The sequence below is a fragment of the Arachis ipaensis genome, chromosome B07 (genome assembly GCF_000816755.2).
Source record: "Arachis ipaensis cultivar K30076 chromosome B07, Araip1.1, whole genome shotgun sequence".
NCBI classification, from domain to species: domain Eukaryota; kingdom Viridiplantae; phylum Streptophyta; class Magnoliopsida; order Fabales; family Fabaceae; genus Arachis; species Arachis ipaensis.
In genome coordinates this window covers 7268701-7282967 of record NC_029791.2, presented here as the reverse complement: position 1 = coordinate 7282967, position 14267 = coordinate 7268701, and the positions used below count along the sequence as shown (strand labels likewise).

General features: G+C 35.7%; 2 protein-coding genes across 3 annotated transcripts; one reads left to right on the top strand and one right to left on the bottom strand.

The window, feature by feature from the left end:
* On the top strand, window positions 1981-7576 carry LOC107609287 (centromere/kinetochore protein zw10 homolog). 2 transcript variants are annotated; one of them, XM_016311173.2, is made up of 14 exons: window positions 1982-2731; window positions 3075-3212; window positions 3340-3498; window positions 3718-3879; window positions 4206-4439; window positions 4516-4665; window positions 5048-5140; window positions 5374-5469; window positions 5756-5884; window positions 5980-6057; window positions 6212-6370; window positions 6472-6616; window positions 6722-6804; window positions 7216-7576. In XM_016311173.2, the coding sequence occupies exons 1-14, from the start codon at window positions 2159-2161 to the stop codon at window positions 7297-7299; spliced, it is 2283 nt and encodes a 760-aa protein (XP_016166659.1). In that variant the 5' UTR covers window positions 1982-2158; the 3' UTR covers window positions 7300-7576. The 2 variants fall into 2 exon arrangements, with proteins under 2 accessions (XP_016166660.1, XP_016166659.1); XM_016311174.2 differs by lacking the exon at window positions 3340-3498 and having other exon boundaries at window positions 1981-2731.
* LOC107609266 (protein disulfide isomerase-like 2-3) lies at window positions 8111-12376 on the bottom strand. The gene is made up of 9 exons (XM_016311152.2): window positions 12156-12376; window positions 11378-11536; window positions 10666-10779; window positions 10218-10378; window positions 9988-10087; window positions 9575-9751; window positions 9341-9486; window positions 8698-8844; window positions 8111-8595 (listed from the first exon to the last, which is right to left on the bottom strand). The coding sequence occupies exons 1-9, from the start codon at window positions 12291-12293 to the stop codon at window positions 8421-8423; spliced, it is 1317 nt and encodes a 438-aa protein (XP_016166638.1). The 5' UTR covers window positions 12294-12376; the 3' UTR covers window positions 8111-8420.

Here is a 14267-nt window from a genome sequence, read left to right as displayed (position 1 = left end):
CATGTTGAGCCACTGCTGAATGCAAATAAATTAGGAGAAGTTTCAGTGTGACTTGCACCAAGTGTGATAAATCTGGCCATTACTCCAAAACATGCAAAGGAGCTCCAGTAACTAAGAAAGGAAAAAAAAAAAGAGCTAGGTCCTCATCAAAGAATGATACACAAGAAGGTCCACAGGATTTAGGCCTCCAGGTCAAGTCCAAGCCCAGTTCAGGCCTCTTGGTCAAGCGCAAGCCCAACTTAGGCCCCCTGCTCCAGTCCAGAACCAAATCAGGTTTCTAGCCCAATCTCAAGGCCATACTAAGCCCCTTTTAACAACAATTGCCCAAGAAAAAAAAATCTAACTTAAGTCTAGTCAAAATTCTCTATTGCTAGGCCACTGAATCCACCCTTATTCAGAAAAAAGCAATCAATTATAAGGCTTGAACAACCTCCACCACAATAACCAACAAGCTCAGCTGATGGTATTTCTGCAGAAATTTTGGCTGCAACAAGTTCGGGAATAGCTTCAAGAATGTTTCACTTCATTCCCACTCCTAGATTTAAGCCTTAGTTGAAGTCTTCGATGAATGAAACTTTAGTATTTTGGATATAATGGATTAGTAATTTGACTATAATCGATTATTATTTTGGATATACTTTCTTTGGACTTAAATACTGTTTTGAATTAGGCAAAATATATTGTGCAGTTATGATAAAGTTGTTATGTAGGTTTTTTTTTATTACTAACATAGACAAGTGTTTAGTCTCTTTTTGGATCAACCCATGTAACTGGAACAATCTTTTGGAAGTTTAGATAATATTCCAATGCTTTTATGCTCATTATAGTTATTTGATTTCTTTCAGTTCATCAATGTGAACATCAAATTCATTAACACCAACATCCATCATATATCATACAATGATTCAAAAATAGTTATTCATTATCGTATTCATAATAATGCAATTACAAATACTACTACATTCATGCTTCAACTATCTAACTTGATTCATCTAGAACCTTTGCTCCATACATTCACAATTATTTCAACTAAGAAACCAGCCATAAAATACACAACATTCCTAAATTTACTACCAGTAATTTTGCTTGGAGTTTCCTTATTTCTACAATCCATTTCCAATATCAGAATTCTCTCCTTCAAATCAATTAATCTATCCTCCACTCCCTGCTTAGAACTTTGAACCTCCGTATCTCCAGCAACATCATCCAACCATCTTAAGAATTTGCAATATGGCAAATTGTCCTGTAAATGCAACCAAAAAATATACCATGAATAGCAGTTATGAATTTCAATTTAACGGAACACTCAGAACTCAAATAATAAAAATAGCTCGAATTTACACTTACCTTATAGTTTGGGCATCCTAAGAACAACCTATCTGGATTATCTACTGTTTCAGAATTGTATATTGTTGCATATAGCTAACAGTTATACTTGGGGCGCAATTTTATTGCTGAAACCTCTTCCATATATTGAGTCACCCTTACAATTCCTACCGCTGCTTTCATTCCTTTCCATTTTTTGCCGCCTCGTGTTTCTGAAACTTTCAGTGCTATTCATTATGTGTCGTACTAGGGTTTGGTTTCAGAGTGAATAATTGGGGATTTTGAAAAATTAGAATTTTAAAGCATTTTAAATCCAAACAACATATAAGGACTAATTTGGTCTCCCTATTCAGAGTAATTCCACTGTAATATTTAATGAACACCTTAACACATTAACAGTTTACGTCAGAAATACCGTTAGTTTTATTAACGGAAAAATATAACGTGTCCACGTTTCATTTTCTTGATCTTTTTGTTATTTTTTTTTTCAGGGGCTAAATTGTCCGAACGCGATATCCTCATAGTCATAGACTTAATTGTCATTTTACTCTTAAATAGAAATCACAATTGAAGATCCGGATCCATTTATGGACCGGGTCGGGCACACAAGAACAACGACCCACGTTACAGTCCATGAAGTCCAAACTCAGTTAACCAGTCTCAACTCTCATCCATCACTCATCACTCGTCACTCCCAGAGCGCACGTTAGCTCTCACCCCAAACATCACCAAACGAAGGCGCACGTTAACTATCACCACCGTACGCCTCCATTTTATCCAACTGCAGCTACCTGCACCCTCAATCCACCTCTCCCTCTCTTTCAACCGTCCGATGGACTCGATCTTCGACGCGATCAACGTCCGAGATCTCCTCTCGGCGCACGACCTCTCCGATCCAACAACGCCGCTCTCCGCACCGGATCTCCGCCTCCTCATCCAGCGACTAGAATCGCATTCCCTTCAGATCCGATCCAAGGTCCAATCCTACATCCTCTCCCACCGCGACAACTTCGAGTCACTCTTTTCTGTGGCCAATGACGCCGTTTCCCAGTCCCAGCTTCTCTCCGACGACCTCGCCGGAGTCCTCAAGCTCATCTCCGACCAGATGATCGATGCCGAGGTGCGCGAGGTTGTGGCGGAGATTAGGGAGAAGAGGGAGGAGCTGAGGGTGAAGAGGGAGCTGTTAGGGTTGGTGAGGACAATTCTTGCGGCGAATGAGATGTTGGAGAGTGTTAGGGAAGCGTTAAGGAATGGACGGTTTGGCTTCGCTGCTGAAGGGTTGAAGGAGCTGAAGGTGGCGCTTAGGGTTAGTGGAAATGTTGGTAATGGTAATGGTGGTGTTGAGGATGGAGAGCCATTGGTGTATGGATTTTTGCGGAAGGAATGGTTTCAGTGCTTTGATGAGGTATAAAAGAATTACGTTTAATGATTCGTTCATGTTGAATGTTTATTTTGACTGGTTAGAGATGCTGAGAATCTTTTAATTCATATGAAGATAGAGTGAAGTGAATGGATCAGTGTTGGTGCATGAAAATGTTAAAATGAGCAGAGACAAATATTCATGGATGTTATGTGTTGCATTGTTTCATCATTATGTCTTTGCTCCGAGCAGAGACTAAGTACAGGTGTAATTAGGTTTACCCATATAATCAATTCCTATTATTTCTGTGATAGTAATGACGTTTGGATAATTTGTGATTTTTATTTAGTTTGTGATTGTTTTAGAGGAATTCGGTTTGGGTTTGTAGATTCAAGAGGTCCTTTTGAAGTTAATGGAAAAGTCTGTGCGATTTGATGAGGACTTGAATCAAGTTGAAGTTAGATATCACTTACAAGTTGAGAATCTGACTGGGGTTCAGCTACAAACAGTTCTGGAGGCAATGGATGTAAGTTAATTGATCTCCTTTTATTTTTGTGCAAATTTCATTACTGCGGTTATGTAAATTTTAAATTTGATAAGCTCAGGTTTATCTATTTGTGCTATTGCTTCCTCTCACTTAAGGCAATTTGTAGGCAGTTGGTATTCTAGAGTATGGGCTTGCTAAAGTTGCTGATTTGATGATCAAGCATGTTATGAATCCATTTGTAAAACATGGGCAACCTCTTTCATTTATAGAGGAACTGAATCCTGAATCAGCTGTACTGAAGCTAGTTCCATCTCCAGATAATAAGGTAAATGTAATGTTCTGCACAGTATTGGTATCAACTTGATGATTTACCCATTTCATGATTATTGTCTTTTTGTGCGCAAGTGCGCCTGCGTGTGTGTGTGTGTGTATTTTTTACTTTGTTTCTTTACGTAAGTGTGCTTTTGGTTTTATTCTAGACTCAATTGAAGCATTGTAAATTACACTGCTAGTTTGTTTCTAAATATATGATTTCCATTTTCAGCATGAAGATGTTGCTGGGGAATTGCTTTATTCAGGGATTTTGCTGTTTATCAAATTCATTTACAGGAGCATTTGCTTCCAGAATGATTCTTGGATCCGGTGTTTTGGAAGGTCGACATGGCCAAGGATAGCAGAGTTGATAATATCCAGCTTTCTTTCAAAGGTTAGCCTGTAAGCTCTATTTATATGAATCCTGATTGAACCGAGACTGTATCCATGCATTGAAAGTTGAAACTATTCTAAGAGTTGAATACTAATTGTTTTCAGTTGACAATTGGATTGAACCTAGTTATTACTTCTTGATATGCAAGCTCAGAAGTAATTAATCCCAATCAATGAAATCATACTTGATGAATTGACCATATCCTTGGGCTATATTATGAACTAGGGCAATTATTTCATTGATAGTTTCACTTTCAGTTTCTAAGAACCATGGCGTAAGCGAGTATTTAACACTTGCAGATAGTCACTCTAGGTGTCTGGTTTCAGGTTGTACCAACAGATGCATCAAAACTTCCCGACTTTCAGAAAATCGTCAAATGTACAATTGAATTTGAATCTGCTTTAAAAGACCTTAAGTTCATCTCCGCATCGGATGACAATGATAGCAGACTGAGCAAGTTTGCTGATGATGTTGAGGTTCACTTTGCACACAAGAAAAAGACCGAGATCATGTCAAAGGCTAGAAATCTGCTCCTAGAGTGTGACTTTTCCATACCTCAAGTGAGTTTCCAGACTGGGGCGAATTGTTCTGTTGCTATTTCAATCTTCTAGTTATTGATGGAGAGTGTTGCTACAGGAGTATACAAGGAAGGGTTCCATTGGGAAGAATGATGGAGCTTCTATGCAATCATCCAGCCATGTGGTTGATTTGCTTTTCTTGTCAGAAAGGTGTTTAGTATCCAAAGCAGCCAAACAATTGATGGAGCTAGTTCATCAGACTCTGCAGGTATTCTAAAAAAGAATTGTATTTTCTTTTTTATTTTTTTTTTCAAAAAGAATATTGCTGGAAGTACATTGCGTGACATGATGGAGAAAGGAAATCTAAATTCCAATAACAATTTTTCCCTGGTGGAATCCATGATGTTGGAAGATTTAAATGAGTAATTTTGTAGTACTGAACTTAGATTGCAAAGACTTTGAATGATTTGATTTGATAACATACCAGGAGATGGTGAAGTGCATGATTTGTTAATATATTCATCTTTCATGCAATTATTAGTATGATCATACTTTTAGTGTAAGGTTACTTAAATTGCATTCATATAAATATTTTCAGTTAGTTGACCTACAATTAGTTTCACATTAATAAATGAATTATTAATTTTCAGGATGTTTGTCTGTCATCTACAAGAGTTGCATTGGAATTTTATCGTGCAGCTAGAGATGCTATACTCCTCTATGAGGTTGTTGTCCCTGTCAAGGTCAGTCCATGCTAGTTTTCTTCAATCAGTTACTTTATAGGGTGAATTTTATGAAAGACGAACAATTTTATGTCCAATGTCAAATGTTACTATATATATATATTGGCGGATATGCTTATTGTGGTTATGATGTTAGTGTCACTTCGGAGTTCTCAGTTGTCACTGTATTTGACTGTTCAATTTCATCTTATGCTTTGGCCTCACAGTAATAAGTTCTATTTTGACTTGTGAAGCTAGAGAGGCAGCTAGATGGCATCAATCAAGTAGCTGTTCTGATGCATAATGACTGTCTTTATCTTTCACAAGAGATACTTGGTCTTGCATTTGAGGTAAACATACTTCAATAACTAAAGGTGAAGTGAATTCATAACATTAACTAAAGATGAAGTAAATTCATAACATTTTTAATCAAAAGGGATATTTTTTTGTTCCCCCTGATTTTCGTCTTCACATGGATTATTTTGATAGTAGGTTGAAATATTTGCTTACATTACTGGCTCTGTTTTTCAAATCACATGAAATAGTTGATATGGATATGCAATGTATACCTTATGTATTTTATATATTGGTTGGTTGGTTTTCCATGGCTTATTCATTTGGATGCTGTTGTCTCAGTATCGAACAGACTTTCCAAGCTCCTTGAAAGAGCATGCTGTCTTTGTTGATTTGGCTCCAAGGTTTCAGCTTTTGGCAGAAGGAATACTGCAGAGACAAGTTCATCGTGTTATTTACAACTTGAAGGAGGTACTGACTCTGTTACAATCCCTGTTCATCTGTAGGGATATTTCATATCCATGAAGTTATGTTTTACTCACAGCCTTTTACACATTGTTTTATAGGCCATAGATGGTGCTGATGGATTTCAAAATACCCATCAGATGAAAGAATTTGAGTCAGCTAAATTCAGCATAGAGCAGGTAAATTTTCTTGCCAGTATAATGTGTGGATGATCATTTATTAACCTATAGGTTTTTCATTTTTCCTGCTTTTCTTCCATTCCTTATTCTTGCAAGCTACAAGCTGATTTCATCTAATTTTCATAAATGACATGAAGCTGGGTGTCTTGTTTAGGTTGTGTTCATCCTGGAGAAAGTACGTATCATATGGGAGCCACTCTTGCTTCCTTCAACTTACCGGAAAAGCATGAGTACAGTCATAGAGTCGGTTTTCTCAAGAATTGCAAGAGATATACTCCTCTTAGATGACATGGCAGCAGATGAGACTTTACAGGTAGAGTCTATACTCTATACCTCGAGTTTATGAAGTAATGCTTGTAATTGTGCCATTGATGTTTCGGAAGTTGGTCTAATAAATTCCGCTCACATTTCCAGCTACAAAGACTAATCCATTTAATGCTGGAAAACCTATCACCTTTATTCAACTCCCTGGCCGCCATGGATCAGAAATCGCACGAGTTCTCTGGAGAATCTCTTGATAACCTTATACCATCTTTAAGTAAAATCCGCAAACTATCAGGCATGTTCCGTCATATACTTAATTATTTGATTAGAAGTTATGTTTGATTATCTATCACTAGCTCATCTCTTCAAAACTAATTTCTTCATCTTTCATGTGCCTCAGAATTGTTAGATATGCCTTTAAAATCGATTACAGCATCTTGGGAGAATAAAGAACTGATCTCTTGTGGCTTTACGATAACTGAGGTATAATGATCAATGACTTCATCACTTGCGACTATAAATTTTATTCCCTTTGTTAGATGCTTTGAAACTTTTGCCATGATCATAATTTAAGACAGAACCTTCCAACGGTTAATCATCTGAGTTTTTTGTAATTTTATAACTAAATATAACTTTTGAAATTTCTAAATATAGACTGGATGAAGTTTTCAATCTTGAAATAAAATTCTCAAACAACTATTTTTTTTATCCAGTGCTTCACCATAAAAATAGAAAGAAAAAGAAAAGAAAGGGAAATAACTATTGTCGTTTCTTTTACAATCTTAGTCATTGTTATAGAACTAAAAATATTGGAACCAAGTTTGATATAAGCTTCTTAATTTGTTGTCGCAACTTGTTATGTTTCTTACATTTTTGTTGGTAATCTCTTTGTAGGTGGAAGATTTCATCAAAGCCATATTTACAGACTCACCTTTAAGAAGAGATTGTTTATGGAAGATACACAATGCTAACTTTTAGAATTCATCCTGATTCCCACAAAATTCAGAACCAAATAGAAACAATAATAGACAGGATTAAAAGATTAGAATTCCAGAGATGCTCCCTCCAAATTTCAAGACTGGAGAGTGCATTAGAATTAGGAAGCACAAGGTACTTGGTTGTGTAGGTTTTTGCATGTAATGTTTATAGATGTAGGTACATAAACTTTCATGGTTGAAATTTTGGAGATAGCGAATTCTAGTGTAACCAGTTTTAATATCTATATCAAAGGGTTTGGCATTAGCATTTGGTTTTATTTTATGTTGCAATTACTTTATTTTATTAAATGAATGCAGATGGTTTGATAACAGTTAGCTTATTTATCTTTTACACAAGGTAATAAAATATAAGTAAATTATACCAACCTTTATTGAGATTTTAGTATATTAGATATGTATATATACTTATCTCTTATGTCACCAAAAAATACTTATCTCTTATGATGTATATATACTTGTGCTTTCTTTATTTGTATTTGCTAGAAGTTTTTTCTTTAATTAAATTCAATTCAATTAGATGTAAATAAATCATAACTGTGTAATTCTATACCTGATAGATTGATTCTTAAATAATATGTCCAAATTATAAGAAAGCCCAACGAAGCCGCCATTGACGTATTTTTTCGAGTATGTAAATAAATCACAAATATGTAGTGATTTAAGTTATGCAACATATTTATTATTCTTATTCTTATATTCTATAGAATACTATGCTAATTCTTTCCTCTTAATATGTATGACAAAGCAAGATGTGGGTTTGATATGACTAATTTTTACTAAAATCAGTATAATTTATCTAAAAATAACAGAGGTTAACCTTGGCACTGTTTATATTACCAAAACACAAGATTTTCTCAATATGTTCCATTGAATATCAGATTTTATGCTCCTCAAAATATCACCAATTGGTCTTTGGATTGGAACATGAAAAAGAACAGTCAGCACAACATCATGACAACAATCTATATTCCTTCAAGGTGACTCTCTAATCATCATGGAAACAATGACCCTGGTAGACTAACATTGCCTCCAAGGCTCTAACTTCAAAATCGGTTGTGACTTGGAACCTCAAATTCTGTATGAATTCCCTTCCTGATTTCATCACAGTTCATCCTTGTTTGAGGAATCTTCCCCCATGAGCTCCTCAAGTGAAAATTCATCCTCCTCCATTATCTCTCCATCTTTCCCATCCCATGGTTCTGTTTTTACAATGGTTGGGGTGCCTCCAAGTGGCAAATTGCCTTTGCCGCCTTGGCCGGCTTCTTTCACGAATTCACTGGAGACAAAAAGAAACCCACGAATATTCAAATACTTTTTCATTTCATTAGAAGGAGTTCTTAGTGTTTGTTATTTTAGGCTAAAATTAGAAGAAACTTACACAATGTGGTCATGCTCATAAGCGCTCTTGAGAGGAGCATATACAGCTTTCTTGAGGTTGAGGGCCACCAAGGCTGGATAACCATAGCCGCCAACGCCGACATGCTTCTCAAGATCTGGCTGCTTACCAGCAGCTGCCCACACATAGCTGTTGAAAACACAAATTCAGAGAGGAAAAAAATCAATAAATATTAACTATAATATAATACCATGACATTGTCTGATTCATACCGGACTTGGTTGTTATTCAGATGTTTGCATTTGTAAGAATTTAAAGTTGGTGGATAGTTAAGTCAAACACTTCCATTGATGTGACACTACATGACTGAAAGTATGTAAAATTACACTGCCAATACATAAAAAGTTAAAATGACATCTGACATGAAGATATCCGTGAAGATGATAAATGAGAACTGTTAGATGATTTGACATGTTTGACTAAACTGTTTAACATAATATGTCAATATTTTAGTTATCATCTTCGCATGAAGACATCTTCACATGAGTAGCCACCAAAAATTAAATCCATATTATAGCTTTTAAACATGGATGGAATTAACAAACAATTTTTGACATGAAAAGATTTCTCACAAGGTGCAGTTAACGGATGGATGAAAAGCAAAAGCCAACCCTTCTTTACTTACCTGTAGGGGCTCCTTTTGAATTTTTCCGCAACTGATAATAGCTGTTGAATGTATCTGTTTCTTCCCTCTGCCTTGGAATCCAAGATGTCGGGAAGGAAGGCGACAAAACAGATTGCGGCAGAACCACATTTCTCTTCCATAACATCCTATATAAACAAGGCTTATGGTACATCATTGATCTCATTCAAACTAAAAATCCCAAAATCAAGTAAAGATGGAAAGGAAACCACTTACTGGACCATGTAGCTCCGTCACTTCTGGGGGAGCAACATTTGTTTCTAGCTGCTCTAGGGCAAACGATTCGATGGCTGCAGCAGTTCTTGCACCCTCATAAGGGGCTGGACTATCTTTATCAGCACCAAATACCAAGATAGTTGGGAACCCTTGAACTTTGAACCTGCTCATTAGGGACTGAGAACAACCACCCCATCAGAACAAAAGAAATTTAAGAGGAAAATACAAATCTTTTCCTCTGATCAATGATGAATTTAAGAGTCACTAGTTCTTACTCCCGTCCGTTCCATAAATCAATTGTAATTTGGTGTCTTCATAATTTATACATTGAGTTATGAATGTACTGAATTTCCATATTGAAAGATATTATGGAATTCAGGGTGTATTATTAGTTACGTATTGTGTATTCTTACCTTCTCGGCATCACAGTCAACATGACCCAAGTTAACCTTCCCCTTGAGGTTATTGGCCGCCTTCTTCCACTCAGGAGCCAATCTTTTGCAGTGGCCACACCTTTAAGAGAGAAATGACAATAGATTTTATCAGAACTACGGATAAAAAGGTATAAATACCTCAGGTTCGGCGAGGTTATATATAATGATATCTATGTATGGAATATTTTTAAAGCATAGGTAACACTTACCAAGGTGCAAAAAACTCCACAATCCAAAGTTCTTTACTTTTGATAACCAATTCGTCGAAGTTGCGGGAGTTCAATTCTACTGAAGCGTTGGTTTCTTCTTTCTTTTCACTTGATCCTCCTGTTGACTTTCCATCCAACCGATCTTTCAAAAGTTGCTTTACCTGAACATACAGAAATTATTTATAGGGGCAGTTTGGCAACTCTGAGAACTAGTTTGAATTTTGAAAGTGTTTAAGGAAAACTAGTTTAAATAGTCTCTTAGTCTGCTTGAAGTTTGTCTCAACCTGTTCCTATAATGAGATATTGTTAGATATATTCCATAGAAATAGGGTTTATCGAACACACAAGCTATCTATCTAGTCTGCCCAAAGTCCAATATGACATAAATGGTAATTTTTTTTTCTTTTGCCAAAAATACGAGAACAACCAAGAAGAGATTCCAACAAACCTGTTTAAGTGCAAACTCTGCGATTGGTTTGACATCTCTTGCTCCTTGGTAATCGACTGGAGGCTTTCCAGGTGCAAACACCTTTATGGTTGGAAATCCTTTAATCCCATATTCCTAAAAGTGATTTGAAATAGCACAAGACACAAATTTAATTTCTTTGAACTGTCAACATAAACTTATCATTAGAAATGAAGAAAATATCCAAAAAATGACATCCTAACCCCATAAGATTTCCAATTGCGAACAATCAGATGTTATGCAAAAGAAAGGAAGAGGATAATAAAGAATCTCCAAGGGCATACTCACTTATCTCATCAAGAAAATTCACAAGAACAATGCAACAAAGATTTTTTTTTTTTAAAACTTTACATACAAAGAGTAGTGTTAAACCATAGGAAGTAAAACTTTAAAATTTAAAACATTTTAATTCTTGTGCACTAGGTTCTTCGATCAAATATGCAAAATGGCAAGTGCTGAGAGGTCTAGTTAATCACATTTTAAATAGTACAAAGACATTGATGATGTATAAAAGGCACTCATTAACATACATAGTATAGGAATTGTAAAACATGCATTATAGCAAGTTCATATGCCAGAAAAAGACTTACTGCAAGAAATGAAAAACAAAGGCATCATATCTTATTTATTAAAAAGATGACATCATTTCATCAAACCTAAAATGGAAGCTATGGAGAAATGAACAATGAGTAACCTGAGCGAGAGATTGGTGAGCATTAGCATCAAGTGCTGCCACAGTAGCTACACCCTTTAACACATTAGCTGCCTTCTCCCATGTAGGAGTTAGAGCTTGACAATGGCCACACCAAGGAGCAAAGAATTCAACTAGAACAACTCCATTTGAATTAAGAACCTGCAAATATTCAAATAGTAACCATAAATTCTAATGATTAACTGGATAAATAAAAGGTAACTCATAACAATATCAATGAAATAGTAAAAACACAATATTTCATCCACCTAAGGCGAAACTGACATACATTCTGATGAAGGAACTTAACAACATTGTGATACAACAACGGAACAACTCCCAATGAGTTTTCAGCTACCAAATTGAAATCCCAACAACATTTGCTTGCAAGAAAAAATCATCAATCCAACTAACATTATAAAGATTTTGTATGCCAAAATTAAATTCATTTTACTACTACATTCACTAATGGGAAAAATAAAATAATAAATTAAATAAAATACTATAGGAAGAGAGGGGATCATAACGCCCATATGATTTTCAACTAAAAAGATACAAAATTTGAAGTGTTAAAGCAATATCCATTTGGAAAAACACTGGGATCAAGGGCTTAAAGGCTTCCAATATTATCCAATTTACATATATGTTTAGCAATCTAAGATGATTTTCAACTAAAAAGATGCAAAATTTGAAGTTTCAAAGCAATACCCATTTGGAAAAACAGTGGGATCAAGGGCTTAAAGGGTTCAAATATTGAACTTTGGAAGAATTTTGAATTCACCTTGGACTTGAAGTTTGATGGATTGAGCTGAACCACAGGTGATGATGGCCCATAGAGTGCATCAGCAAAAGGGCATGATTGGAAGATTAAAACCAGCGCAGAAACAACAACAAAAACGAAAGATTGAAACTTTGTCATTCTCTGTTTATGTTTTCGATCACTCTCTTCGGAACTGAATCAGCGCAGCGAAGAAGAAAACCAACGACAGTAATAAAACGCCTTCGTTCCTGAGGGACTCTGCGTGTGCCAACGTGTCTCGTCCAATCGTAAATTGCCACGTCATCATCTCATGTCAATGAGTAATTTTGATTAGGATATAGAGTTTGATTGGCTATAGTATTAAAAGAAAGTTTTATCAAAAATTGCTAAATAATTATTGTTTATGATGCTTGATTAAATTATGGGGAAAGCTCAATATACAAGCGATTAGGGCCTGTAACTATTACAAGTTCATTAACGTCTAATCCACTAAAACGCGTTGCAACTCTTACGTCACTTACACGCGCTATACAAAGATCCTGCGTTTGTATAACTACCAAATTTAAAAGATTTGTTTCCTTCTTTGTTTTCCTTCTTTCCAAATTTCATCGTTCTTCTTCTCGCGCGTCTTCCCCTGGTTTTTCGATCGTTCTTTTCTTCTCCTTTCTCATTGGTTTGTTCTTCGTCATTGACGTTAGTTCTTCTCTCTGTAACTCCAGTTTCGTTTTCTTTTCGATTTTCTGGTTTCTGAAATCAAAGTTTGAACTCGTTTTGAAGATAATAGATGATTCAACCTCAGATTATCAGCTGAATCAGGACGAAGTGGAGCACAAATAGGAAGGAAAACGAGATTAAGAATCAATTGATTACATGTAGCAAAGAGGAAAAATGAAACCTCATAGCAAAGACTCATTTGATAGGAATTGGAATGATTTTCTGCTAAATTTTGGTCTTGTGGACAACAAGTGGCTTTCAGGTAGTGTTGGGTTAAAATCTGCAGCAGAGGTGTAAATTTAATTTTTTATCGGGTGTATTTATAGTCTGTGTTTGGGTGTATTATGCAGATCTCTATGCAGACCGTCATATATGGGTTCCAATCTATTTGGAATTCTGGATCACCACTTCATATTATAGTACCTGTAAATCAGACATTTTGAATACACCAGAGAGAGTTTAATTAATTTTGGTCTTGTGGACAACAAGCATAATTCAGGTAGTGTTGGGTTAAAATCTGCAGCAGAGGTGTAAATTTAATTTTTTATTAGGTGTATTTATAGTCTGTGTTTGGGTGTATTATGCAGATCTCTATGCAGACCGTCATATATGGGTTCCAATCTATTTGGATCACCACTTCATATTATAGTACCTATAAATCAGACATTTTGAATACACCAGAGAGAGTTTAATTAATTTTGGTCTTGTGAACAACAAGTGGCTTTCAGGTAGTGTTGGGTTAAAATCTGCAGCAGAGGTGTAAATTTAATTTTTTATCGGGTGTATTTATAGTCTGTGTTTGGGTGTATTATGCAGATCTCTATGCAGACCGTCATATATGGGTTCCAATCTATTTGGAATTCTGGATCACCACTTCATATTATAGTACCTATAAATCCATTTTGAATAGAGAGTTTAATTAATTTTGGTCTTGTGGACAACAAGTGGCTTTCAGGTAGTGTTGGGTTAAAATCTGCAGTAGAGGTGTGAGGTGTATTTTTTATCGGGTATATTTATAGTCTGTGTTTGGGTGTATTATGCAGATCTCTATGCAGACCGTCATATATGAGTTCCAATCTATCTGGATCACCACTTCATATTATAGTACCTATAAATCAGACATTTTGAATACACCAGAGAGAGTTTAATTAATTTTGGTCTTGTGAACAACAAGTGGCTTTCAGGTAGTGTTGGGTTAAAATCTGCAGTAGAGGTGTAAATTTAATTTTTTATCGGGTGTATTTATAGTCTGTGTTTGGGTGTATTATGCAGATCTCTATGCAGACCGTCATATATGGGTTCCAATCTATTTGGAATTCTGGATCACCACTTCATATTATAGTACCTATAAATCAGACATTTTGAATACACCAGAGAGAGTTTAATTAATTTTGGTCTTGTGGACAACAAGTGGCTTTC